Source organism: Ochotona curzoniae, unplaced genomic scaffold, assembly GCF_017591425.1.
Source record: "Ochotona curzoniae isolate NIBS_2020 unplaced genomic scaffold, NIBS_Ocur_1.0 contig_2321, whole genome shotgun sequence".
In the NCBI taxonomy this organism is placed as follows: Eukaryota; Metazoa; Chordata; class Mammalia; order Lagomorpha; family Ochotonidae; genus Ochotona; species Ochotona curzoniae.
In genome coordinates, this window is record NW_024465421.1 from 6,188,113 (window position 1) to 6,216,098 (window position 27,986).

At 54.8% G+C, this 27,986-nt stretch overlaps 1 protein-coding gene across 1 annotated transcript; it reads right to left on the bottom strand.

The window, feature by feature from the left end:
• LOC121151943 (serine/threonine/tyrosine-interacting-like protein 1) lies at positions 1-27,913 on the bottom strand. The gene is made up of 9 exons (XM_040973805.1): positions 27,820-27,913; positions 21,210-21,467; positions 19,094-19,155; positions 15,941-16,118; positions 12,223-12,368; positions 8,496-8,641; positions 7,327-7,424; positions 6,188-6,300; positions 1-205 (listed from the first exon to the last, which is right to left on the bottom strand). Exons 2-9 carry the CDS (start codon positions 21,310-21,312, stop codon positions 74-76), a joined length of 978 nt encoding a protein of 325 aa, XP_040829739.1. The 5' UTR covers positions 21,313-21,467; positions 27,820-27,913; the 3' UTR covers positions 1-73.
• Between the last annotated feature and the right edge of the window lie 73 nt (positions 27,914-27,986).

The following is a 27,986-nucleotide window of genomic DNA, read 5'->3' on the forward strand; positions in this document are numbered from 1 at the left end:
GGCAAAGGCCTTCTTCCAGACCTATCGGGTACACACTCCAGCTTGCCACCCACAAGCAGTCCCTGGGCGCCCGTCAGAAGAGCGGGTCCGAGGTGTCCGTGACGCTGTCGCCCAAGACAATCCTCTCCCAGTCCAGCAGCTGAGCCACCATGGCCCGGTTGGGGTGCATGTTGTTCTGACACTTCCGCACGTGGTCCCAGGACCTCTGTGGGTACAAGGAGAAAGCAGGCCTCAAGGTTGGGCCCCGGGTCCTGTACCCCCTAGAGCGAAGCCAGCTCCGAAGGGACAGGAGAGGGTAGCAGCTTGGCACACTGGGACACCTGCATGCCACATCCTGGCTCAGCCTCCTGCCAGGGTGTGCTGTGGGACAAGCAGGGGGCAGCTAAGGGAGCTGGGTTCCTCCCTCTCCCCTGCTTCAGACTAGCCCAGGCTCGACTGGGACCAGCAGGTAGAAGATAGAAGATGGCTCTCAGGGCCTGATTCTGATTTTCAGACAGAAGGAACTTGGGGTCCGTAATATGGCCTAAAGCCTGGGGCTGAAGGAGTCCTTGGGGCTGGCCCTCTGTCTTCAGGGACAGGAAGAATTCCTAGTTGACCCTGGGCCCAAGCCTGGCATGGGGGGGTGGAGCAGGGGGGACAACCTCCACAAAGGTCTCCACTGTAACTGGCAAATTCATGGAACAGGAAACAGAGCCGTGGGCGACTTCCCCGAGCAGGAAACAATGCCTGGGGGGGCGGGCAGGCATTTGCCCTCCCGGGCATTACCTAGGGTGGACAGCGGATGGTCTCCTGGGTTGAAGACAAGGACAAATGCCACAGGGGTGCCTTACCGAGCCTGGCCCGGTACAGGAGGAGGCTGCCTCAGCCTAAGTCAAGGCCCCCCATTCCACAGGGAGGGGCTGCGAGTTCTCCCCTGAGGCCAAGAGCCAGGCAAGGGACTCCCCGACCTCCTGCCACTGAAGTTCAGCAGGATCCTGGGAGGCCCAGGCAGGACAAGCAGGCGAGAATAAGTTAATGATCCCAGTCACAAAGGGAAAAGGAAAATTCTCTCCAACACAAGGCCTCCTATAGAAACGCTGTCATGCTTGCTGTGTGACTATTACACACTGACACGCTCACATGCATGCTCTCAGACGCCGGCACACACCGATACTGTTCCATTCACTCACACAGGCTGTCACACTGATACACACCTGCTCCCTCATACACTGACATACATGCTCAGTCTCGCACGCATGCTGTCACTCCGTCACACTCACACCGCATTTGCTTTCATGCACACTTGCTCACACACACACACGCTGTCAGTCCCACATATACCCTTGTAACAGTCACACACTTGCATGTACACACATGTACACACACACACCTGTTAAAGGTCACAAACGAGGTCAACAGAGTCCCAGACTTCCCGCTGCAGACACAGGCGTTCAGCACACTGGCTAAGCTGCCTCGTGGACGGCCCACATCCCTGGTCAGAGTGCCTAGGCCCTCCATTCCAGCTTCCTGCTCACGTGCCCCCAGGGAAAGCAGCAGGGGATGGCCCAAGTGCTGGGGTTCCCCCACGCCTGTGGGAGCTGTGGGCTCTTGGTGCCAGTCTAGTCCAGTCTGGCATGTGGCCATGTGGGAGTGAACCAGGGATGAGAGACCTACCTCTCTGCCTTTCAGACAAACAGAATTGCACTTTTATGTATTCAGTGAATGACCCAAAATAAAACAATTCCATTTGTAATATTAAACTAATGACACTTAACCAAGAAGGCAAAAAGATTTGTATGTGGAAAATGACAACATTGCTGCGAGAAATGAAAGACCACTAGACACAAAGATATCCCATATTCATGGGTTGGATCATGGATTGGAAGACTTAACACTAGGTGATCTGAATGAAATCCCGCTGCCATTTTCACAAAACTAGAAAAAGCAAAAAAAAATCCATGTGAAATCTATAGGATTCCAAATAGCCAAAATGATTTTTGTAAGAAAAGCCAAGTTGAAGGCCTTGCATTTCCCAATTCTGAACTTTACAACCAAGCTATAGTAGTCAAAAACCACGGTACTGGCAGAAAGATGAAACCAAGGAGAACAGAGAGCTCACAGATAAATTCTCCATGCTTTTCCATAGGATGACAAGCCCCTTTGGGAGGAAAAACGTCTTTTCAATAGAGGATGGTGAAGAAAAACTAGATGTCCGTGTGCACAAGTGTGAAACAAAATTGGGAAATTGATGGAAAAAACCATAGTGCCAAAAGCAATTTCTTTGAAAAGACCAATAAAAGCAGCATGCCTTCAGCCAGGCTAAGGAGGTGGGGGAAAGACAGTTACTATCAGACAGGAAGAACATCACTATCGACTCCATGGACGTGAAAACAGCACAAACTACTCTGCACCCAGAGATCTGCCCAATTTCTTGAAAGGAAACAGAAGAAAAAAACAATATAAGTAGCAGGCGATGTGAATAAGCCTGTATCTATTAGAGAAATCAAATGTATAATTATAATTAACAATCCTCCAAAACAAAGCCTCTGGCCTGGATGGTCTCAAGGGCAAAACCTACACACAATGGAATCCTGTTCAGCTTGCCGTCATGAGACGGGATGGACTGGAGTAGGGAGCAGGCCAAGCTTTCACCTGTGGCACTGGCATCCCGTATGGGTGGACAGTTTGAATCCTGGCTGCTCCACTTCAATCCAGCTTCCTGTTAACACACCTGGAAAAGCAGCAGAGGCTGGCCCAAGTGTTTAGGTCCCTGTACCCATGTGGGAGAAGCTCCTGGCTCCTAGCTTAGGCTCAGCCCAGCTATGGCTTTTTGGGGAATGAACTAGTGGATGGAAGATCCGTCTTTCCTTCTAACTGTGCCTTTCAAATAAATTCTTTAAGAAGCCGGGAGAAGGGCCCAGGCACAATGGCTCAGTGACTATAATCCTTGCCTTGCACATGCTAGGATTCCACATGGGCACTGGTTCATTTCCTGAGCTGTTCTACTTCCCATCCAGCTCCCTGCTTGTGGCCTGGGAAAGCAGTGGGGGACGGCCCAAAGCCTTGGGACCCTGCACTCATAGGAAGTCAGGAGGAAGCTCCTTGGCTTCGGCTTTAGGTCGGCTCAGCTCCAGCTATTGCGGACACTTGAGGAGTGAACCAGAGGATGGAAGATCTTTGTCTCTCCTCCTCTCTGCACATCTACCTTTCCAATAAAAATAAGTGGAGGAGGAGGAGGGGAAGGAGGAAGAGGAAGCAGCAGCCAAGAGATTATAGGCAGTACCTAGAGCGGTCACGTTCAGGACAGAAGGCGGCCGGCTGTCAGGGCCCGGGCTTCGGGGAGGAGTGGGGGTTTGTGGCACTGCTGCAGAGTTTTAGTTTTGCAAGATGAGACTGGTTGCACAACCACATGGATACACTTTATACCACTGAACTATACACTAAAAATGTGGAGATGATACATTTAACATGTCAGCATTTTCCAGTTAAAAAGTAATGCTGTGGCAGAGCTGTGCTGCTGGAAGGTTAGCCAAGTCCCGGCAGACCCACTGGGCTCCCTGAGGAAGAACTATAAATCATGTCCCCGACAGCCACCCCTACTAGGTCACACAGCAGGGGCGGCAGGCAGTCAGGGTGGACGGAGCTGTTGGCCCCAGTGTCCCTCCTGCAGAGAAGGGAGGTGCCCAGGCCACACAGGGTGAGGGGCAGTGCCCAGCTCAGCCTACAGGGCCAGAGCCCAGACTCCCCCAGCCAGGCCACTAGGCTCCAGCACAAGGACAGTCCCGCTGCTGTGGGGTCACCATGCAAGTTCCTCCCACACAGAACACACTAAAGCAACCTGGCACAGTGGCCGCGCTGGCCAACGTCAGCTCTGAGTGTGAGAGGAGTTCCAGGTTTTGTTCGTCTCAATCCCTGGAACGGACCATGCTACTCCAGGCGGTTTAGAGCCCTGGGACTCAGGTTCTTAAGGGCTCGTGGCTCTGGGTTCCCACGCGACCTCGCCTGGACACTTAAAAAGCCTAGGTCAGAACTGCCATCACTCACTCCTGCACCCACTAGTGTGGAGCCCAGGGTGGTGCCTGGCAGCAAGAAAAGCTAGCCACCTCACAGGGAGCAGGGGCAGTGGGCAGCCCTCCCTGACCACAGGCAGCCTGCATGCTGCCCTGGCCAAGGTCACCCACCCCCTTCTCTGGGCAGCAGGCACGGAGTGCCAGGGTTCCTCCAGGGAGCAGCAGGACCTGGATCTCAGGGGGCCTAGCACCCCCCGGTGGCTGTCCACTTGCTGACCACTGGCCAGGGCCGCCAAGCCGACAGGATGGACCCTGCAGAGGACAGTGGAAGCCTGGCTGCCAGAGGTCACAGGGCAGCTGGATGGCAAGGAGCCTCACTTTGTTCTTGCTCCCTGCCCTGTGACCCCTGGCTTTGGGAACGGCTAGGGAGGTGACCATGACCTGCCAGGGGCTGGAGGACAGGCTGGAGGGCGGGCTGACAGGCAGATGGAGACCCAGCAGGGCAGAGGCTGAGGGAAGGTCATCCAGTCATGTCCCCTGGCCAGCTCCAGGGCACGCTCCAAGGACCCTGTGGGCAGGGAGTGGGTGAGCCTTCCGACCAGCTGGGGAAGCACCCAGCATTAGAGGCAGCCAGAGGACACCCCTGTCCAGGACAGATTCCTGGGGAGGGGCGAGAGGCTCCCCCACCCTCAGCAGCCACAATGACGTCACCACTCCCCTCCACAACAAAGGCGTCGAGCTGGTAGTGATCCCCCGGAAATCTCAGCTGGACATGGAGACGGGGAGGGAGTTTGGCCCCCACATGCCCTGGCCCCAGGACCTGGGACTCTGTCCAGATTTTTTGTTCTTTAAATTGATTTTTAAAAACTCTGGTTACACCAAGTTTACCAATGTAACCACGTCTAAATGAACACATACATTCATCAGACGCCACTTCTAGAACGTTCTCATCTTCCCATACCGAGGATCCATTTGCGGCTCACTTTTTGTGGCTGCCGTTTCACTCCGCCTGGCTCCCTGGTCCACAGGGTGTCCTGCATGTGACTGGCTTCGTTGCCTTCACATGGCAACAGCAGGGTTCAACCCAAACATCAGAACCTCCTCCTTCAGGGCCAGTGAGGCACAGTGGGTAAACCCTGGCATCCCACAGCAGAGCGCTGACTCAAGCCCCTGGCCCCGCTGCTCCGCTTCTGAGCCAGTTCCCCACTAATGCGCCTGGGAAGGCAGCAGGTGGCAGCCCGAGTGCTGGATCCCCTGCCACTCACATGAGGGAGCCCTGGGGCCCTGACTTCAGCCTGGCCCAGCCCCAGCTGCTGCAGCCATTTGAAAAATGAATCAGTGAATAGGAGACCTCTCTCCTCTGTCTCTCTACTATTCAAATAAACAAATGTTCAAAAAAATATTTCCTCTTTCAAACATCCTATTATACGCAATCACATCTGTATGTCCACCTGCAGGATTTCCACTAGGGTTTCCAACCTGCTGGCAGTGGGGAATGCTGCAGCCATGAACTTGGATGTGTGAACACCTGTGAACCCATAAACCTACAAGTGGGGCCTCCGGAACACGAACAGCCTCTGTGTAGCACGCGACTTCATCCCCCGGGAGAGCTGAGCTGATGTGCAGAGCCACGAGCCAGGACCACAGCTGGCCACTGGCCCAACCCTGGCCCAACAAACACCGCTGGGGGAAGCTGGAAGGCCGAACCTCAGCACTGCGAGTCTAGGAACGGGGTGTGACCGGCAAGACGGTGACCCCTCTCCCATGTCCCCAAGCAGGAACCGCCTGGGCATCAGCATTCCCGTCCCCCACCCCGCCCAGTTCTGACATTTGCTTCTCTTGCCTCTCCAAGCAGGTGAGGGCCGGTGGGGAAGGAGCTGGTGCAGGGAGTCCAGCGGACTGGCAGGGTGACCCCAGCTGCGTGCTGGCGACAGACTGCCGGCAGATGCTGCCCGGCTGAGTCCCTATGCTGGCCCTGTGTGCCCAGCCTCGGGCCTGTGAGGTCACACAGCCCAGGACCTCATCCTCAGGTCCCACCTACCGGCCATGCCAACATGTTCACCTCCCCAATTCTTCCTCTTCTCCTTCCCCAACCCCTTGTCAGGGCCCCAGGACAATGCTGGAACACTGGTCCAGCTCCACCCTGCCCACTCCCCAGGCCTCCTGTGGGTGGCCAGGCTCAGGACCGCGTGGTGTACCTTCAAGGTTTCCTGGTTCTCGTGCATGAGGAAGGCTATGACGGCTGCGCAGCTGCGACTGATCCCTTGGGTGGAAAAGACCAGAATGACAGAACCCATCTGGAGGTGAACGGCTGCAAAAGGGTGGGCAAGGGGAGGGCGAGATGGTTACACAGGGTCCTTGGTCCTGGAGACATGAAGGAGTGGGCAAACAATTGTGCTTTCTTGTCCTGTCTGCAGGGGGCGCTCACACCCTGACTCCAGCCTGTTTATCCACCAGGATCTGAGACACGGGGACCACAGGGCAACAGGCCAGCATCTGCCCCGTGGGGTTTTGCCTTGCCCTGTGGCACAGATGTGTCAACTGCAACCCCCATGGCCCTGGGAAGCTGTAAGTTACACCATGCTGGCCGCTGGACTCCAGGGCTGCTCTCATGAACCCCAAGAACAGAGGAAGAATACGCTAACCGCAAGATCAGACCCTCAGAGCCAGTCATTTTATCATATGAAGAAGGCAACAGGCACAGCGCAGGGCACCCAGGGAAGTGGGGCTGGAGAGGGGCCTCTGTATCCAAGGGCTCTGCCATCTTGGAATATGGGGCACTTGCCAGGATGGTGTCACGCCTGCCCTGCTAGCCCCTGGGCAGGGCTCTGGACCTGTGGTACCAGGCCAGCCTCCTGCCCGGCTCAGCTCTGTCTGCTCTCTGGGGACATTGTGCTGCTGTGACACACTCGGCCCTCAGTGAGGTATAGCTAGCAGCAGTAGTTCCAACACCTGTGGCCACAGCAGTTCCCTGCACGAGGCTGTCTCACAGCTGCTTCCCTCCATGTACAGCAGATAGGGGGCCGGAGGAACACATGCCAGTCATGGCAGGGAGGGCGGAGGGGCGGTTCTTCCTTCCCTCCCACCCACTGACCAAGCTGAAGGCAGGGGAGCAGCAAGACTCAGCTCTGCCTCCCAGCACCCAGCAGCCTGCCAGGAGCTGAGTGTGCCAGGGATGTGCGCACCACGGCTGGCCAACGCCTTCCCAGGGGCCCGGAGGGACACAGCAGTCAAGCCAGAGTCTGGATGCAGATGGTGCCACCACCCTCCAGGGTCGATACGAAACTGTCCAGGGCTTGCCCAGCCCTGACCAGGCACCAATAAGGGAGCCCCTTACTGATGAAATGGCAGAGGTGGCGGAAAGAGGGGAACATCTTGGCTTCCAGGGAATCCTCGATCGGGATGTGCAGGAGTCTCTCGGGGTCATCTCTAAAACTAAAGAGAAAAAGCACAGTGTAGCCAGGGGGCCGCGGTCACGGCCCCCACTCATGACACCTCCCTGCACAAGGGGCTGGTGCCATCAGCCAGCTTTGGATCTTAGAAAGCCAGCACTGTGGGCCGGCGCTGCGGTGGAGTGGGTAAAAACTGCCGCCTGCGAGGCCAGCTTCCCGTCTGGGTGGCAGTTCCAGTCCCAGCTGCTCCACTTCTGATCCAGTTGCCTGCTAACACGCCTGGGAAAGTCATCTGGGTTTCTGCCATCCACGTGGGATGGACTTTCTGGCTCCTGTCTTCAGGGTGAACCAGCAGGCAGAAGACCTTTAATTCTTCCTTTCAAATAGACAAGTTTATTTTTTTTTTAAAGATTTATTTTTATTATTTCATTGGAAAGGCGGATATACAGAGAGGAGAGACAGAAAGATCTTCCGTCCGATGATTCACTCCCCAAGTGAGCGCAACGGGCCGATACTATGCCGATCCAAAGCCAGGAGCCTCTTCTGGGTCTCCCACGCGGGTGCAGGTTGACAAGTTTATTTTTATGTGAAAGGCAGAGTTACAGAGGAGGAGAGAAAGAGAGATCTTCCATCTGCTGGTTCACTTTCCAAATGGCTGCAGCAGCCAGAACCGAGCCAATCTGAAGCCAAAAGCCAGGAGCTTCCAGGTCTCCCACACCCGTGGGTGCAGGGTCCCAAGGACTCGGGCAATTCTCCACTGCTTTCTCAGGCCATAAGCAGGGAGCTGGATTGCAAGTGGAGCAGTCAGCACCCACGTGGGAGGCTGGCGTTGGCAGGCAGAGGATTAGCCTGCTACATCATGGCACTGGCCCCAACAAGTAATCTTTTGCAAGAAGCAAGAAAGCATCTGGCACTGACCTACGCCGTGGAAGCTGGGTGATCTGTATCAGGCATGAAACATGAGATTCCCAGCCACACCCACAGGATGCCAAGTGCAGCCAGCGCTGAGCCAGCCGGCCTCAGGTATGCCCTCTCACCCCGGTGACCGCGGCCCCCAGGGAGCCCGCAGCAGCTAGTGCCGCCCACCCAGCCCGGCGGCCCTTCCTCCACTCACAAGGGCCCCGTCTCCATGCAGACGTTGACGTGTGCCTTGATTTTCAGATCCTTCTGAATCTTGGGGTCACAGGCCTGTGAGAAACTGCCCAGGAAGATCCTACCTGGCAGGATTTCAATGGGGTACGGCTGGAAGGCGGCCAGCTCCTGAGGGTCGGGGTGGAGGGGAGAAAGCTGCTGTGAGCACGCAGCCCAGGCAACAGCGCTTCTCCGCCCCTGGTAACGTGGCTCAGCAAACCCCCCCGTGTTAACACGGCCCCTACCAGGTCAGGGCACAAGATTGTAGTCCGGGCTCCCCATGAGACTTGCAGGGAGCCAGGTGCAGACCAGGGGCTCTGGGCTGGCAGCATCAAGGCACAAAGTACCAGGCCGCTGTTGAGCCCGTGACAACAGCATCATCCCTCCACAGCACCTGCTGGCCCCCAAACATGTGCATGGATGTTGGAGTCCTGGATCTGGGGACCAGAACTGTGTCCAGTTAGGAGGGGTGGGTTTGTGTTGGGTTTGCATTTCCCAAAGTGGCCTCTAAGAAATACTGCTCTCCCTGCCACGCACTGTGGATGCAGGGCCCACAGAACCAAGGCCATCCGGACAGCAGGCATTGGCACTGCGTCATCTCGTTGCTCCCTGGGAAAAGTTGGAACGACCACAGGCTCTGGGAAGCTGGGCCACAAAGACGGGCACTCCCACTGTCCAGCCTGATGCTACGCCCATGAGCCTGCCTTCTGCCAGTGCCCCCAGTGTCCCCCCCTCCCCCCAACGCATCCAGATCAGGCATGGATATTCCACCCAGCATTTAAAGTATGCGCTGGCCCAGCCTGTAGTGGAGTGCCTGGTTCTGCTCCCAGCCCCAGCTGTGGTGGGCAGGTGAGCCAACAGACAGCTCTGCATCTGTGCCTTTCTGAGGAACCAATGGAAAACTCAGAGACATCTAAAGCAGTTCCAAGGCCCTCGGAGCCAGGTCTGAAAGAGCGTCTTCACAAGCCTCCAGCTCCCCATGTCCACGTTGGACCCCCTGGCTGGACTCAATCCTAATCTCCCCTCCCCCATGGTCAACTCCCCACAAACCCAGAGCAGGAAGAGCCTGTCCAAGATGGGTCAGCATCCCATGACTCGGCTCAAAAAGGTATCAAACCTCTGAAAAACCACACAACTCATCAAACAACTCTTCCTGCTGCTTTCCAACCCGCTTCCTGTTCTGTCTGTGCTTGAGTGGGTCTGCCCGGGAAAGGGGTGGGGGAGTGACAGACGGAAGCCTGGGACTTCAAGGACCAAGTGCATGTGAATGTCATGAATGACGGGCGACTCCGGGGAGGGAACCCAGGCTCACGGCAGGTCCCGCCCCGGGAGTGACCCACAGCCTACGTGGGAGGTGGCAGCTAATGGCCCACCCAAGTACTTGGGTCCCTGCCACCCTCAGGGGAGACCCCCCAGAGTTCTTGGCTCCTGCGTTCAGCCTGACCAGGCCCCGGGTACTGTGGGCACTTGCGACAGAGAGCCAATACGTGAGAGGTTTCTCTCCTTCATTCAGGTGATTTTTAAAACGTGAGAGGGCAGGCAGTAATCAACAGCAGGGAAATGTTTGCAGATCGGAGAGGAGTGGCCCACATGCTAGACAGCCAGGGTGGGCCGGGCCGACTCAGAGCTGGGCCATGTTCCTGTGGAGAGTGTAGCCGGGCAGCCAGCTAACCTACACTTGCAAGAGGGGCCAAAGAAACCGAGAAGTGTTAAAGGGTCTGTGCCATGGAGCAAGGAAACCCATTCTGAGGCAGCTCCCAGCCTGGCGTCCGTCCCTCGTCACCAGGAATTCACTGAACTGACAGCCACCCAGCTGGTCCCACATGGCCAGGGTCACCGAGCTGAAGGAGCCACTTGCTGCTCCCACAGATAAGAAGCTGGATAGGGGCCTGGTGCGATAGCGTAGTGGTTAAAGTCCTCGCTTTGAACGCACCAGGATCCCATACAGGCAACAGTTCTAATCCTAGCAACCCTGCTTCCCATCCAGCTCCTTGCCTGTGGCCTGGGAAAGCAGTCGAGGACGGCCCAAAGCCTTGGGACCCTGCACCCGCGTGGGAGACCCGGAAGAGGCTCCTGGTTTCGGATTGCCTCCGTTCAAGCCGTTGCACTCACTTGGGGAGTGAATCATCGGACAAAAGATCTTCCTCTCTGTCTCTCCTCCTCTCTGCATATCTGCCTTGCCAATAAAAATAAGTAAATCTTATAAAAACAACAAAAAAAGAACCTGGATGGCCAGTATTGTCCAGAGGGATTTATTGAGGGGAATTTTATATCCAAAACTCCCCTCCCCTCTTCTGGGAAAGTCTGAGTGTGGAAGGAAAAGGGGGGAGACCCACAGTCATGTTCATTAAAACCCCTTCTGGATGCAGACTGCACTCGGCACCTTCCGGAGACGCCCACCTGCTCCGTCGGGGGCTAGGATCCGTCTCCTCACCTCACTCAATCAACTGCTACGGTCTCCTTGCCTGTCACTCATCCCCTCGTTGGCATCGTTGTCATCGGTAGAGCAAGTTCCAGAGACGTGAATCAACAGGGACAAGGGCAAGAGAGCCCCACAAAGCATGGCCTGGCTTGGGAGATGGCTATGACCCTGCCTGATCCCATGGGTGAGGTGCAGCGTGGCAGGCTGGGTGTGGGGGAGTACCGGGCTATCCGGGGAAGGGGTGAAGTGGAGCAGCGGGGGGAGTCACAGCAGTCTTAGGTGAAATCTGCAGTGAACCCTACGGCTACACCAGAAGTCACCAGGGCCCCAGGGAGAACGACACGTCCCCTCCACGCACAAGCCACAGGCATACAAGGCGGAGGCCCCCCACATGCCCACGCCCGCCCAGGCAGAGGGACGAGGCCCAGGGGAGGAGACAGCACTGAGACAGACCAAATCCAATTCCAGCTTGAGCTCAGAATGTAGACTGCCCTGGCTTGTCCACTGTTTTCTTCCCTTTACAATTATTTCTAAATACGTAACGATCATAAGCCTTGTGGTACAGACTCTCCATCCAGCACTCAGCTTGTCCCATCAGCAACTCACAGCCTCACCTCCACCGGACTCCTCGACCCAGCCCCGGCTGCAGGGAAGGGGCTTGCTCAAGTCGTGCCTTTTCCCCCAGGGGACTGGATTCAGTGCTTCTGCCCAGCAGGGGCATGGGGTCTTACACAGTAACCGTTGTCACACCCTAACACCGCCACAGAAGCACAGCTCCGCCCAGTCCTCACGCCCCCGGCACCCCGTTACCACCTCCACGAGAACATGAACATTCTTCAGAAAGGATGGGATCCACTGCCAACGTGGATGAGAACAGGCCTCGGGAGGCGGCCAAGGCCACCGCTGCAGGAGGAAAACTGGCCCTTCACGCTCCCATCGCCTCGGGTGCAGGATCATCATAAAGCAAGTTCGTCACCGCGTCACCCTCCAGGGACTAGCCCTGGCCCACGGCTGCCATGCACTTCGCCGTGCTTCTTCCTTGCAAACCCCTGGCCCTGAGCCTGGGCTCCAGCAAGCTGTGCACCCCACCTCTCCTGCTGGGCTCCATCCTGGAGTCGCCCCTCACCCATCTGACTTTGAACTTCCTATGCCCTGCCCCTGCCCTGGCCACGGGTCTGCCCTTCGCCATACCTGACAGTGAGGCATCCAGCACAGAGCGCTGGGCTTCTTGGCTGTCCCCACTGTGTTTCCCCAGCCCAGTGTCCCCGCCCCAGCTCGTCCACGTCACCTGAGGCATCCAGATGATCTTTTGTGTCCGGAAGAAGTGGTAGTAGGCGGAGAAGCGCTCGTACCCGCCGTTCAGGACGAGGATGGGGTGGCGGGCGAGATGCGCCAGGGTCTGGGCATAGAGCACAGCAGCTCCTGTTGACAGCCCTGAGAACAGAGACCATGGGGCGGGGGGGGGGGAAGGGGTGGGGTGAACAGCCCTACTGTGAGCCCACCGTGCTTCGAGAGTGGTCACTCCCTTCCAAAAAGCCACAACTTAAGGAGCCGAGACCAAGCCGAGGATCCTGGGTCCAGCGGCTGGTGGAAAATGGGCCTTGAATTGCGTGTTGGGGGCTGGTGACACAGCGGAGTGGGTTATGCTGCTGTCAGGGATGGGAGGGTACAGCATCCCACATATGGGCACAGGTTTGAGTCCCAGCTATTCCCTTTGTAATCTGGTTTCCTGCTAATGTGCCTGGGAAAGCAGTCGAAGATAGCACAAGTGCTTGGGCCCGGTCCTCCATGTGGGAGACCTGGAGAAAACTCCTGGCTTCAGCTTAGCTCAGACATGGCTGTTCTAGCCACTTACCGAGTGAACAGATCTTTCTCTTTGTAACTCTGCCTCTCAAACACTTAAAAGTGTGAGCTAATTTGGGTGCCAAAACATGTTGAAATCCATGCACAGATTTTTTTCAGAGTACATATTTTCCATGTAATATAGAGGAAAAAACAAAACTAAATTTTTCACACCAAGGGCCTGCTGCAGCATCCTAGTGGCTAAATTCCTCACCCTGCATGTACCCATACAGGCACTGGTTCACGCCCTGGCTGCCCCACTTCCCATCCAGCTCCCTGCTTGTGGCCTAAGGCGGCAGTGGAGGACGGCCCAAAGCCTTGGGAGCCTGCACCCACGTGGGAGACCCAGAAGAAGCTCCTGACTTTGCATCAGCTCAGTTCCAGCCTTTGTGGCCATTTAGGGAGTGATCCAATGGATCGAAGAGCTTTTTCTCCTCTCCATTAATCTGATTTGCAGTCCCAATCAAAATAAATCTTTAAAAATAGGGCCTGGCGGCATGGCCTAGCAGCTGAAGTCCTCACCTTGAATGTGCTGGGATCCCATATGGATTCTGGTTCTAATCCCGGCAGCTCCACTTCCCATCCAGCTCCCTGCTTGTGGCCTGGGAAAGCAGTGGAGGACGGCCCAAAGCCTTGGGACCCTGCACCCGTGTGCAAGACCTGGAGGAGGTTCCTAGCTTCGGATTGGCATAGCATCGGCCATTGCGCTCACTTGGGGAGTGAATCATTAATGGAAGATCTTTCTCTATATCTCCTCCTCTCTGTATATCTGATTTTGCAATAAAAATAATTCTTTAAAAAAATCCTTAAAAATAAAAGTAAAACCTCATACTTGTAATTTTTTTAAAAAGCTACCACATGCAGGAATAATTTTTTGATACAAGACAAACTTCACTTTCTACTCCATTCCCCACTACTCTTCTGCAAGACCCTCACACGTGTGTGAGTGTGAATTCCCAAGCGAAGCCGAGAGCCCCGCAGTAACCTGGAGGTCAGTCAGCTAACTAGTGGCCTAGGTTTTCAGAATACAGACCGAAATCCTACATAAGCGCCCAGTGGACTGGTTTTGCCAAGAATGGTCAATTCACAGGCGGGGGCTTAGCGCCACCCAGTGGCAGGCAGTGAGAGCGCCTGACCTCTGGAATTGCACCCACACTCCACAGCTACAGCAAATCAGATTAATGGAGAGAAGGAAAGATTTTCCATCCATTGGATCACTCCCTAAATGGTCACATTTGTTTGTGGTCACCGGCAGTCACCCAAAGCTAGGACCTATGTGGACAGCAGGCGGAGGAGCCTCCGCCTTACAGGGGCCCAACATGCACTGTGGTGATGGGGCGACTACTCGGACCTAGAGCATCACTCAACTCTTGGGGACTCAGGATGGACTCCAACATCCTCTGCTTGATTCCTGCTCACTGGGCGAGGCGGTTTAAAAACGCCCCTTACAAATGCTGCCTTTTAAGCTCAAGCCCACACATATTTCTAGAGTTTAGCAATCCCAAGCTTACCTGTCTTGGAGCAGAACCCAACAGCCAGTTGGCTGGAAGGTCAGGCAGGGGTTCCACCAAAGGGGCATGGGGGCTGGCCCTGGTGAGGAGGTGGCAGAAGGGACAAGGCCAGTGACAAGGCCCATATTCTCCCTTCCAGATCCCTTGCTCTAGGGGAAGCCAGCTGGTCCACTGGGAGGCCATTTGCATTGTCCCAGGGAGAGGTGCCCGTGGCAGGGAGCCAAGGCCCCTGGCTAAACCACCTTGGATGCCAGGCATCCCGGCCCAGTTCTGCAGACAGTTCTGGCCCCAGTTGACATTCTGAGGACCAAAAACTCCTAGCCAAGTAACTCCTGACTTCCTGGCCCACAGGAAGCTTAACTTGTTGCGTTTTGGGGTAGACCAGAACCAGGTTGCTAGGTGTGGAACTATGGGTAAGTTATGTCACTTTCCTGGGCTTGGGCAACACCAGGCAGGGAATGTGGGGTAGTTACATGTTAGGGAGCCAATCCTTCAACATCTGTCCGTCCCGTTTCTGTGTCCCATGACAAAGGCACAGGCCATCTTCCATCCAGGCCGTCTCCACAGTGTGAGCCTCGGACTTGAGCCAGGAATGATGGCTCAGTGGCTAAATCCTCTCCTTGCATCTGCCAGGATACCATATGGGTACCAGTTCATACCCTGACTACTTTACTCCCCTTCCAGCTCGCTGCTTGTGGCCTGGGAAAGCTGTAGAGGATGGCCTAAAGTCTTGGGACCCTGCAACCACAGGGGAGACCCAGAAGAAGCTCCAAGCTCCTGGATCAGATTGGCTCAGCTCTGGCTGTTGCAGCCACTTGGGAAGTGAATCAGTGAATGAAAGATCTGTTTCTCCTCTCTGGAAAACTGCCTGTTCAATAAAAAAAATTGTGGCCCCAACGTGATAGCCTAGTGGCCAGCGTCCTTGCCTTGCACGTCCCAGGATCGCATATGGGTGCAGGTTCTAAACCTGGCAGCCGCATTTCCCATCCAGCTCCCTGCTTGTGGCCTGAGAAAGCAGTCGAGGATGGCCCAAGGCTTTGGGACCCTGCACCCGAGTAAGAGACCCAGAAGAAGCTCCTGGCTCCTAATCGGCTCAGCTCTGGCCATTGTAGCCGCTTGGGGAGTGAACCACAGATGGAAGATCTTTGTCTCTCCTCCTCTGTGTATATCTGACTTTCCAATTAAAAAATTAGTTTTTACTGGAAAGTCAGTCTCCATTGCAGGGCTAAGCTGTCACCTTGTAAGGAGGGTGACGCCTCAGACCCAAGAGCTCTCCAGGGCGGCCCTGCAGATTGCTCATGCCAAAATAGGGGGAGCCCCTGGCACATGGCACCCCAGACTGAGGTAGAAGTAGGCAGTAACTTGTGAAGCCATTTCTCTTGGTGCAGCTTGGGTCAAAACCCACCTGGTAGTTTAGCAGATTAAGCCACTGCCTGCCATCTGGCAGCCCCCATGAGCACCAGTTCAAGTCCTAGCTGCTCCACTTCCGATGCAGCTCCTTGTTAATGTACCCAGGGAAAGCAGCCTAGGATGGCTCAAGTGCTTGGAGCCCCTGCCACCCAGGTGGGAGACCCAGGTGGAGTTCCCGGCTCTTGGCTTCAGCCTGGCCCAGCCCCAGCCCCTGTGGCCATTGAAGGATGGAAGGACTCTTACTCTGCTTTAGGAGTAAATCCTCAGAGACAGCATCTTCTTCCCCGTCATCTTCATCTTCATCTTCGTTGTCACCGTCTTTTAAGGGACTCTCCAGGGAGCTGGTGTTACTGTCATACACCACGCAGTACCTCACGCACTCCAGCTCCACCGACTCCGGTGCCAGAAACTTGCCATCCTTCTGTGGAAAGCACAGAAAGGCCTGTGGGTGGGCAGGAGGGCCCCACGTCCTCCAGGGAACAGCCTGAAGCCCTCTGACCACAGGCACACCGGAGAGGGGCCAGCAGGTATGGTAAATGCCAAGGATTTTCCATACCCACGTCCCTTCCCAGGAAAAGTGGACCACAGCCCACTGGGCCAGGGATGAGGGCACGGGTCTAGCCAATTGGCCTCCAGCCACCTGTCCTGGCATTAGGGTATCCATGGCCAGCTCTGGCAGCGACAATCCTTTGGGGAAAAGAGGCTGGCACAGGGGCAGGGCCCTAGGATCCCCTGTACTCCCTGGAAAGGGACAGTGAGCAGGTGGTTTGCGTCAACAGAAGCCACAAACAGATGTGAATAGCATCCACCATATGGCAGGTTAAGTGAATGAAATGGACAAAGCAGCAGCCACTGTGGGGTAGAGAGGGAATGACTGAGTGGTGGGGAGGGGCCGAGTCATCGTCAAGGTGGATCTCAGGGTGGGAACAGGCAAGGAAGGATGCCTGTGGTACCAGGGGCAGAGCACACAGGACCCAAAGGGGTGGCCAGAGCTTGGGGAGAACTTGCGACCACAGCTCCACTTGCTCACAATGTTCCTGCTGCATCACCTCATGGATGAGAGAGCCCTAACAAGGACTTTAAACGATTATTTTGAAAGTCAGTGACAGGCAGACTGACCTTCCATCTGCTGGTTTAACTCCCTGGATGGCCCACAACAGCTGGGGGTGGGGCAGACCAAAGCCAGGTGCTTCACCAAGGTCTTCTACGTGCGTGCAGGGACCAAATACTTGGTCCATCCCCTGCTGCTTCTCCAGGCACATTAGCAGGGAGCTGGATGGAAAGTAGAGCATCCGGGACTCGAACTGGCACCCACATGGATGGTAGGCAGTGGTTTTCCCCACTACACCACTACACCACAGCTCTGGCTGGTCCCTGTACCAGCAGGATTTGACAGAGGTCAGACCCAGGGGAGAGATCCTATCTGCCAAAAGGAACTAGGCAAGCAGGCAGCAAGATGCCTGGTGAGACAAAGCCTGGAGGCAGAGCAGGATTAAGGCAGGTAGCATGGTGGCACAGTGGGTGAAGCCGCTGCTTGGAACGCAAGCATCCCCTAATTGGGCACCTGCTCATGTCCCAGTCGCTCCGTTTCTGACCCAGCTTTTGGTTAACGTGCCTGGGATAGCAGTGCTGGAGTCCCTGTCAGTCTTGTGGCAGACAAAGAAGCTCCTGGCTTAGGCCTGGCTGCCATGGCCACCTGCAGAATGAACCAGTGGATCAAAGATCTCTGCCCCCCCCCCCCAACAAATCAAAATTTAGAGTGAGCGAGAGAGTGAGAAAGACATTCAACTTGGTCTAGAAGATGCACAAAGGCCCATCTGGGATTGTGAGAACCACAAAGCAAGTTAGTGGGGAGCACGCCAGGCCCCCAAGGAGCAGCTTTCGCCACTAATTTGAGTCAACATGTCACCGAGCACCCATGTGATGTCAGATGTGACAGCATCCGCGACATGGCTGCCTCCTGGCTCTCAGCACACAGGCTTGTGAGGGCCCCACATTTGCAGGCAGCAACAGGGAGGGAGGGAGGGAGTCATAGGGCCTGTGGCCCAAATACCCCAGGCAGGGCAAGGCAGCAGCTGGCCTCCAGCAAAACCCGAACCAGCACCCCAGGGCCCATCCCCAGCCCGGCTGTCCTCCTTCCCTGCCTCTCCCTGGGGGCCCGCGCTCTGGATGCTTCCTTAGGCAGTACCAGCAGGTGCAGTGGGAAGAGGAGAAGCCCCCCTAAAATGGTGGAGAAAGAGTGACACCCATTGTCTCCCACTTCTGTTTTCTGGGGGAGAAACAGACCTACAGTTTTGAGAGGTAAGTTTGTGTCTTGGAACCCAAGTGAACCTGATGGAGCAAGGTTACTGGCATGGCAGGTGACAGTATGCAGGTCAGAGGTGGCAGGGGGTTGCCCACATCCAGGAAGACAGGGTGGGCCAAGCTGGGAGATTTCCTATGCTTCTGAGCTGGGGTGTCCCTGAAGGCCTCCACCTGTTATCTCGGGTACAGGGAGGGGAAGCAAGAGCCCCGAGACCTGAACATGAGGCTGGAGGTGCTGAGGACAGATCACACCTGAGCCAGAGTCCAGCGGGCGCCGAGGCCTGAGATGGGGGACTTGCAGTGGGGTACAAAAACCAGGATTTGGAGCCAGAGGACACAGCTAGGGAACTGAAAACCCAGGGAATGGAAGGGAACAAGTTACGCTGGAAACACATGTAGTCAGGGAGCTGCCCTCAAGGACCTAAGTCAGGTAAAAGGCACAGAGGGAGGACGGGGAAGGTGGGAGAGAGGCAGGGAGGAGGGAGGACGGGGAAGGTGGGAGAGGCAGGGAGGAGGGAGGGGAGAGAGAGAGGCAGGTAGGGAGGACGGGGAAGAGAGGCAGGGAGGACGGGGAAGGGAGGAAGGCAGGGAGGACAGGCAGGACAGGCAGCCCAGTGGCCGAGGGGGATGGGCCCGGGCTGGGAAGATTTGCCAAGGCAAAATCTCAGAGGTGAGCTTGGCGGGACTGCTGGCTCACCTGTGGACGGACCAAGCTGTGAGGCTGGATGAAGTCTGGGGAGCAGTAATGGGAACAGGTGTAGGGGAGACGAGGGCAGCCCCGCGGTCACCTGCAGCTGACAGGAGACAGTGAAGCGGGACTGGAGAGAGAAGAACCAGGGACGGGGGTGGGGGCTAAGGCAGCACCTTAAAGTCAAGGTGGTGACTGCAGAGGTCAGGAAGGAGGTGGGCCAGGCCTGGCGATGGTTCTAGAGAGCCGACACTGTGGAGGTCGGGGGAGATGGGCCTTGTGGCAGGAGGGGGGCTGGGATGTCCAGCCCCTTATAGGAAAGAAGGCTGGAGGACTCGACAGGAGAGGCAATCCCATGGGACCCCTGGGATGGAGGGCCACAGCTACCCCTGCTCCCCACCTACCTTCTTCACACGGACGGCTGTGATCACGTGGCTCTCGTCGTACTCCCGTTTGGAGCGGACATCTGTGGAGGGAGACGTGGTTTCACCGAGAATCAGCCTTGCAGAGGAACTGGTAGCCTAAATCCCACCCACTCTCACCAAGGGCGTGTCAAGAGTCTGTGGAAGATGGGATGACAAGAGCCCGGCGGCGTGGCCTAGCAGCTAAAGTCCTCGCCTTGAACGCGCCAGGATCCCATATGGGCGCCGGTTCTAATCCCGGCAGCTCCACTTCCCATCCAGCTCCCTGCTTGTGGCCTGGGAAAGCAGTCAAGGACAGCCCAATGCTTTGGATCCTGCATCCCCGTGGGAGACCTGGAGGAAGTTCCTGGCTCCTGGCTTCGGATTGGCATAGCACTAGCCATTGTGCTCACTTGGAGAGTGAGTCATCGGACGGAAGATCTGTCTCTCCTTTCTGTATATCTGACTTTCCAATAAAAATAAAAATCTAAAAAAAAAAAAGATGGGATGGTAAGTTTAGGGGACCAGTGCTGTGACAAAGCAGGTTATGCTACTTCCTGCAGTACCAGCACCCCATAATGGATGCTGGTTCAAGTTGCTCCATTTGTGAACCAGCTCTTTATTTAATGTGGCTAGACAAGCAGTAGAGGAGGGCGCAAGTGCTTGGATCCCTGTACCTGCGTGGGAGGCCTGCAAGATGCCTGTACTCCTGGCAGCTGCCTGGCCCCGCGCTGGCCACTGCAGCCATTTGAGGAGCAAATGGACAAAGGACCTCTTTATTTAATGTTACATGCATTAATCCCTTAGGGAGAAAACCAAACACTGGCTTGTAAAGGGCCTTCGTGCTCATCTTCACTGCGATCTTGAGGACTTCCCGGAGATGCCCCTAATGGGAGAGGCCCCTTAGACCCCATCCACGGCTCCCTCTGGCACTTCCTACATACCTCATCAACTCCCTTGGTTTTTGTTACCTGCAAACAGCTTGTTCTCTCCCTTGCTTTTTATTTTTCAAGACTTTACTTATTTGTAAGGGCTGTAGAGAGAGAATCTTCCATTGCCTGGTTCATTGCCCAGCTGGGCCGGTCTGAAGCCAAGAGCTTCTTTTGGGTCTCCCATGTGGGAGCTGGGGTCCATGCAGTTGGACCACCCTCTGCTGCTTTCCGAAGCAAGTGCTTGGGCCCCCATGCCCACGTGGGAGACCTGAGGAAGCTCTTGACTACTGGTTTTTGCCTTGCGTACACCTGGCTGTTGCAACCATTTAGGGAGTGAACCAGTAGATGGAAGGTCTTTGTCACTATCTTTCAGATGAATAAAACATGTTGGTTTTTTTTTCTTATTTAAGAGAGCATGCTGACTCACTTCCCTCATGCTCTCCATAGCTGGGGCTTGGGCCAGCTAAAAGCCATGACCCAAGTTTAAATTTTGTGTTAAACCGATTTTTTTAGGGCCTGGCGCAATAGCGTAGCTGTTAAAGTCCTCGCCTTGAACGCACTGAGATCCCATATGGGTGCCAGTTCTAATCCCGGCAGCTCCACTTCCCATCCAGCTCCCTGCTTGTGGCCTGGGAAAGCAGTCGAGGATGGCCCAAAGCCTTGTGACCCTGCACCCTAGTTGAACACCTGGAAGAAGTTCCTGGCTCCTGGCTTCGGATCGGCATAGCACCAGCCGTTGCAGCCACTTGAGGAGTGAATCAGACGGAAGATCTTCCTCTCTGTCTCTTCTGATTTCCAATAAAAATCTTTAAAAAAAAAAAACTGATGGCCACAATGTTCACAGCTAAGCCAATCTGTCAGGAGCCTCTTCCAGGTCTCCAACGTGAGTGCAGGGTCCCAAGGCTTTGGGCCATCCTCAACTGCCATCCTCCCTGCCTTCTCAGACTACAGGCAGGGAGCTGGATGGGAAGCGGAGCTGCCAGGATTAGAACCAACGCCCATATGGTATCCCGGTGTATTCAAGGCGAGGACTTTAGCTGCTGGGCCCGATTCCTACATCATTTTACAGCGGCCCTTCATGCTGAGGAGCCTACCAGTCTCCTCATGGTATCTTGCACCTCCCATGCAGTGTTAACCCCGGCTGCAGGGCGCTGTCCCTCAGCACAGCCGCGTTTTGCAGTACTTACCCAACAGACAGAGATAGTTGGGCTCCGTTAGCCTGGAGAACTGCGTGACCTGATTCAAGATGTTGTAAAGCTCCGTCGGTTCACACAAAACCAGATCAGCCATCCTGCATGGAGGATCCACGCCGGACAGGCCGAGCCTGCCTGTGCTGAATTCAATCAACTCTTCCTAAATAGCCCACACACGCATCTGGGGAGTGAAGCAGCGGTAGAAGCTCTCTCCACCTCTTCTAACTCTGCCTTTCCAGGCAAACTAAATCTCTAAAAATAACGATAAAAACACAGGTGGTGAAATTTAGAGTTGAAAAGAATGACGCAAGATGCTGAGCCAGTGGATACTGTGCTTAGAGGTAGCGTATACAAGAGTCCGATTTGTTCGCACATTTAGCGGATGATGAACATGTACTAGATGTTGGAACATCTATACACGTTTGAAGTAACTGGAAATAAGACCTGCCCTCAGGGAGGTTATAGTCTATCAAGGAATCTATGTCAGGGAAGAAAAAAAGAACTGGTTCTAATCCCAGCAGCTCCACTTCCCATCCAGCTCCCTGCTGTGGCCTAGAATAGTTGGAGGATGGCCCAAAGCCTCGGGACCCTGCATCTGTGTCAGTCTCTGCAAGAGCCTCCGAGCTTCTGGCTTTGGATTGGTGCATTGTGGTCAGTTGGGGAGTTAATCAAAGACAAAAGATCTTCCTCTCTGTCTCTACATATGACTTTGCAATAAAAATAAATCTTTAAAAAATTTGCCTTCCTGGGGCTGGTGCCTTGGCGTGGTAGGTAAAGCTGCCATCTGTGGTACTGGCATCCCACGTAGGGCACTTGAGTCCTGTATGCTCCACTTCTAATCCAGCTCTCTGCTAAGGAGTCTGGCAAAGCAATAGAGGACGACCCAAAGTCTTGGGACCCTGCATCTGTCTGGGAGACTTGGAAGATGCTCCTAGCTCCTGGTTTCAGATCAGCTCAGCTCTGGCCATTGTGGCCACTTGGGGAGTGAACCAGTGGATAAATAACTCAGCTTTCAAATAGACTAACCTTTTAAAAAAAATGGAATTACGCATCAAAAGATGGAGTTGCATGTCAGATGGAGCAACCAGCACTTTCGGCTAAGGAGTCCCCACCTAAGGCATGGTTTCAGGGTTGAGTGCGGGTTGGCATACAGTATCTGTACATTACACTGACGATTTTGGGAGCCCACGATGTGTGAGTGTCAAAGTGACTGGCACACATCAGCATGTGGAGCTAGTGTGAGCAGACGTTGCTGGACTCACGTGGTTGTACATGAGGAAGGCTGGACAGCACAAATGTGTGGTCCAAGAGACAGTGAAGACAACATACTGCAATCTTTGGGAAGGAAGATAACATTTCACCGTTCAGGTGGTGGTACCAAGGACACACAGTGCCCAAACCGATTAGAACCGTTAAGACCTCTATACTTGACTACAAGTAAACTAAATATCTGAAAAAAAAAAAATTAGCAAATACAGGGCTGGTGTTAAGCTGTGGCCTATAGCACCAGCATCCCATATGGGTGCTGGTTTGAGTCCTGAGTACTTCACTTCCAACCCAGCTCCCTGCTAATGAGCCTGGGAAAAGCAGCAGAGGATGGGCTAACTCCTTGGGCCTCTGCCACCCATGCATGGGGAACCTGAAAGAAGCTCCCGGCTTCCACCTGACCCAACCGCAGCCATGGTGGCCATCTGGAGAGTGTACCAGCAGATGGAAGCTTTCTCCTCTTTGCAGTTCTGCCTTTCAAATAAATGGTTTAAAAATTAATCCCTTCCACAAATCCACATATACCCATGTTGCTTCAGGATGTAAATCCAAAGTGTGTGTGTGTGTGTGTGTGTTTGTGTGTCTATGACCTCGGCACAGGGCCTGGCCCATAGGAAGCCACATGAATGTGCCATGTTCTGCCCCATAGCAGGACTTCCTGTGGGCCCTGACCTTGAGCCAGGCAACCCTCTTCTCATCTCGGCTCTTCCCAGACCTGTTCGGCCCTCCCCCACTTTCCATGGAAACCTCTGGGTGTGGACCCCCCTCCCAACAGCTGCCCACTGGAGGTGCACTGCACTTCTCCCAGGGGTCACAGGGCGGTAACTGCCCTCCCAGGTCTCCTCCCAGACCTCATCCTGTTCTTACCCCTTGCCTAGCACATCGAAGCTTCTCCCTGCCAGCATCTTTCTCTAGGATTTCCAACATCGACGCAGGCCTTGGTTTTCTTGAGTGAATTTGCGAAGTCAGTAGCAACCCCTCTGAACAAACTCAGATCATATACACAAAATTTGGAAGGCAGAGCAATGGATGAGAGTGGGAGAGAAAAAGACCTTCCACCCAGTGGTTCACTCTTTAAATGGCTGCAATAGCCAGGTCTGGGTTAGCCCAGGGCCAAGAGCAGAACTCCACCCTGGCCTCCCCACGGGTAACAAGATCCTGTATCAGGGAACTGAGTTGGAAGCAGAGCAGTGGGGACTTGAACTGGGACTCCAATACGGGATGCTGGAGTTGGAAGCAGAATTTCAACTACTGTGCCACAACATGGGCCCCTGAATCAAACTCAACTTTAACAGGAGGATGTTTAAGCAATTGTGATGTCTGCTTCGTAACCACATCTGCTGCTTGTGGGTATCCCTGCTCGTTCAATGTCACCACTAGATTGGCATAGTGGCTGCCACCAGGTCAGTGCACAACAGCAGCAGCTGTTAAGACTTGTTATTAGAGGGCCCGATATGGTAGACTAGTGGCTAAAGTCTTTGCCTTGCACACACCAAGATCCCATATGGGCACTGGTTCATATCCTGGCTACCCACTTCCCATCCAGCTCCCTGCTTGTGGCCTGGGAAAGCAGCAGAGGAACGGACCAAAGCCTTGGGACCCTGCACCAGTGTGGGAGACCCTGGAGAAGCTCCAGGCTCCTGGCTTTTGTTCAGCTCAGCTCCAGCTGTTGCAGTCACTTGTAGAGTGAACCAGCTAATGGAAGATCTTTGTCTCTCCTCTCTGTAAGTCCAACTTTCCAATTAAAAGAATAAGTGAATCTTAGTAAAATTAAGTGGTTCCAAAAGATTCTTTTTTTTTTTAAAGATTTTTTATTATTTTTTCATTGGAAAGGCGGATATACAGAGAGGAGAGACAGAGAGGAAGATCTTCCGTCCGATGATTCACTCCCCAAGTGAGCGCAACGGGCCGATACTATGCCGATCCGAAGCCAGGAGCCTCTTCCGGGTCTCCCACGCGGGTGCAGGTTCCCAAAGCTTTGGGCCGTCCTCGACTGCTTTCCCAGGCCACAGGCAGGGAGCTGGAAGGGAAGCGGGGCTGCCGGGATTAGAACCGGCGCCCATATGGGATCCCAGGCGTGCAAAGCGAGGACCTTTAACCACTTGCGCCACCGCGCCGGGCCCCCAAAAGATTCTTAAAAAGACTTAGGGGGGCTGCTGCATTAACAGGATAATCCTCCACCTCCAAGCACCAGCATCCCGTATGGGCACCGGTTCACATCTCAGCTGCTCCACTTCCATTCCAGCTCTCTGCTTGTGGCTTGAGAAAGCGTCAGAATGGCTTAAGCCCTTGAGATCCTACACCTAAAACAAGCTTCTGGCTTTGTGTCAGCTCAACTCTGGCCATTGTAGCCATTTGGGGAATAAATCCGCAGATGGAAGATCTGTCTCCCCTTCTCTATGAATCTGCCTTTCCAGTAAAATTAAATATTTCACAAAAAAACTGCCTATCACATCTTTTAAAAAAATAATGTAGGGTCTGGCACGGTAGCCTAGTGGCTAAAGACCTCACCTTGCACATGTCAAGATCCCAAATGGGCACCGATTCTAATCCCAACAACCCCACTTCCCATCCAGCTCCCTGCTTGTAGCCTGGGAAAGCAGTCGAGGACGGCCCAAAGCCTTGGGACCCTGCACCCGTGTTGGAGACCCGGAAGAAGCTCCTGGCTTTGGATCAGCTCAGCTCCAGCCATTGTGGCCGCTTGGGGTGTGAATCAGATGCAAGATCTTCCTCTCTCCTGAATCTGAGGATTTGCTCAGATTGTTTGGATGGCCCAGAGAGGACTAGAGGGGTAGTCTTTTTTTTTAATTTTCACTGGAAAGGTAGATCCACAGAGACAGATCTTCCATCCGCTGCTTCACTCCTCAAGTGGCTGAAATGGCCAGAGCTGAGCCAATCTGAAGCCAGGACCCTCCTCCCATGTGGATGCAGGGACCCAAGGCTTTGGGGCATCCTCTGCCGACTTCCCAGGCCATAAGCAGGGAGCTGGATGGGAAGCTGGGACACAAACCAGCTCCCTTACAGGATCACAGCCTTGATGGTGGTGTATTAGCCAGCTGAGCCATTGTGCCAAACCTATGGTACCTCTGAGAGGCCGACATACCAAAAGAACTGAGCCCTAGATGTGAGGGGGACCTGGGGCTCTACATTCTGGTCCCTCTGTAGGGATGATTTCAGCTCTGGCACCCCTTTCCTCTTGGAGTCACGTCCCTCCTGCCCACTGACCATTCACACCATCACTCCCACACCACTTTCTCCCCCGGTGAGCTCGCTCTCTCCGTGTTTTCTGTACCGCTTTCATTCATCCCTCCATCCCCGAAGGGCTCCAGCTCTCCCCACCCACAGGCACTGGTCTTACCCTTTCCACTCCCACGCCCACCATCACATCCCAGATCTCATTCCCCCCATTCCTTGGCCTCCCGGCCTACCTCCCTCATCCCTCCCAGGTGTTCCCCCTCAATCCTTCGCGCATAGGGTTCGTGTACCCCTCAAACACATGGCCAGCAAGTGCCGTGGAAACTTAGGGTAAACACCAGCTGCCCCAAATCAGAAGTGTTTTGCAGCCAATACTCATATGCAAAGATCTGTTTCGCTTGTATTTTTCCCCAACTATTTCTGAACGATTTATTTTTATTGGAAAGGTGGATTTACAGATAGGACTGACAGGAGCATTTTCTATCCGCTAATTCACTCCCCAAAAGCCACAATGGGTAGAGCTGAGCTGATCCAAAGCCAGGAATCAGGAGCCTTTTCCAGGTCTCCCATGTGGGTGCAGGGGTCCGTCCAAGGACTTGGGCCATCCTCTGCCACTTTTCCAGGCTACAAGCAGGGAGCTGGATGGGAACTGGAGCAACCAGGACTAGAACTGATGCCCACGTCATGTCATTGCCTGCATGTGGAGGATTAACCTGTTCAACCATCACTCCAGCCCTTTCCAACCTATTCCAAAGCATTCACCTCTTTCCCCAGAGGCACCGACCAGCCGTGAGCGGGACAACACGGATGGAAGGTGTAGCAGCTGGTCTGTTTCTTACAGATTTTGATAGGCAGATTTACAGAGAAGGACAAAGATCTTTCACCTGCTGGTTTACTCCAAGTAGCCGTAACAGCACGAGCTTAGCTGATTGGAAGCCAAGAGCCAGGAGCTCCCACTGATCAGCCACACAGGTGCAGGGTAGAGGGGACTATAACCGACACCCATATCAGACACCAAGGTCTACAGGTGAGCCAACTAAACCATGCTGCTGGCCCCCCAAAGTGCTCTTCAAGTTTTTCTCTAGAGCCTGGTGCAGTAGCCTAGTGGCTCTAGTCCTCAGCTTACATGCCTGGAATCCCATATGGGTGCCGATTCATATCCCAGCCGCTCCCCTTCCTTTCCAGCTCCCTGCCTGTGCCCTAAGAAAGCAGTCGAAGACGGCCCAAGGCCTTGGGACCCTGCACACGTGTGAGAGACCTGGAAGAAACTCCTGGCTCCGGATAGGCTCAGCTCCAGCCATTGTAGCTACTTGGGAAGTGAACCATCAGACAGAAGATCTTGGTCTCTTTTTCACTCTGTAAATCTAACTTTCCACTAAAAATAAATCTTAAAAATTTTGCTCTAAAGTCTCTAAAAATGCTTCTCCTTAGGGCCAGTGTGATGGTACGGTAGGTAATCCTCCACCTTGTGGCAATGGCATCCCGTATGGGTGCCAGACCCTGCTTATAGCCTGGGAAAGCAGCGGCGGATGGCTCAAGCCCTTGGGAAACTACACCCACATGGGAGACCCAGGAGAAGCTCCTGACTCTGGATTGGCTCAGCTGCAGCCATTGCAGCCACCTGGGGAGTAAACCAGTGGGTACAAAGACGCACAGAGAAAGATCTTCCAATAAGCTATTAGACACATTGACACCTTACTCCCACAGCACCTGCTAAGCCGACAGGTTCCCGGGGTTGTGCCCTCCTGTCCCTCCCACTAACCTCTCAAACTCCCCTCCCCAAGGGGCTGCTGGTCACACCCCAGGGGACTGGCACGAACAAAAAGGGACAGAGGCAAGGAGGAGGTAGTGCCCACACATATGTTCTGTGTGGATGCTTCCCCCCTCCCCCCCCCCGCCTCACGGGCCCCTGGATCCAGAACAAGCTGGAGCGAGGGCTCTCTGCTAGGAGCAACGGGGTTCCCTAGCCGGATCTGTGCGACCTGAGGCGGCAGCCTTGGCTTCGGGAACGTTCCTCCCAGCCGGCCAGAGGCCTGGACCACCATCTCACTCCTCTTTGCAGAGACCCTACGACTCCCCCATTTGCAGGGACACAAGGGGCGGGGCGGGGCCGAGGTTTTGGGGAGAATTCACTTCTCCTGACCTGCGGCGCGACCTCGGCGGGGCGCACCAGCCACAGCAGGGTCTCCGTGTGGAGCCCCACTTGGAAATATGGCTCCTCTCCAAGCGATCGCGGGAGAACGCCTCTCCCTGTCCTCCTCCTCCTCTTTCTCACGGCTCCACCGCCGCTCTGCCCCCGGATGTGGCCGT

Coding starts and splice junctions, on each gene's coding strand:
- LOC121151943 (XM_040973805.1), bottom strand. CDS start 21,312: ATGGCTGATCTGGTTTTGTGTGAACCGACGGAGCTTTACAACATCTTG. Junction 16,119..19,093: donor CAGCCGTCCGTGTGAAGAAG/GTAGGTGGGGAG, acceptor TGCTTTCCACAG/AAGGATGGCAAGTTTCTGGC. Junction 12,369..15,940: donor GGATTTACTCCTAAAGCAGA/GTAAGAGTCCTT, acceptor CTCTGTTCTCAG/GGCTGTCAACAGGAGCTGCT.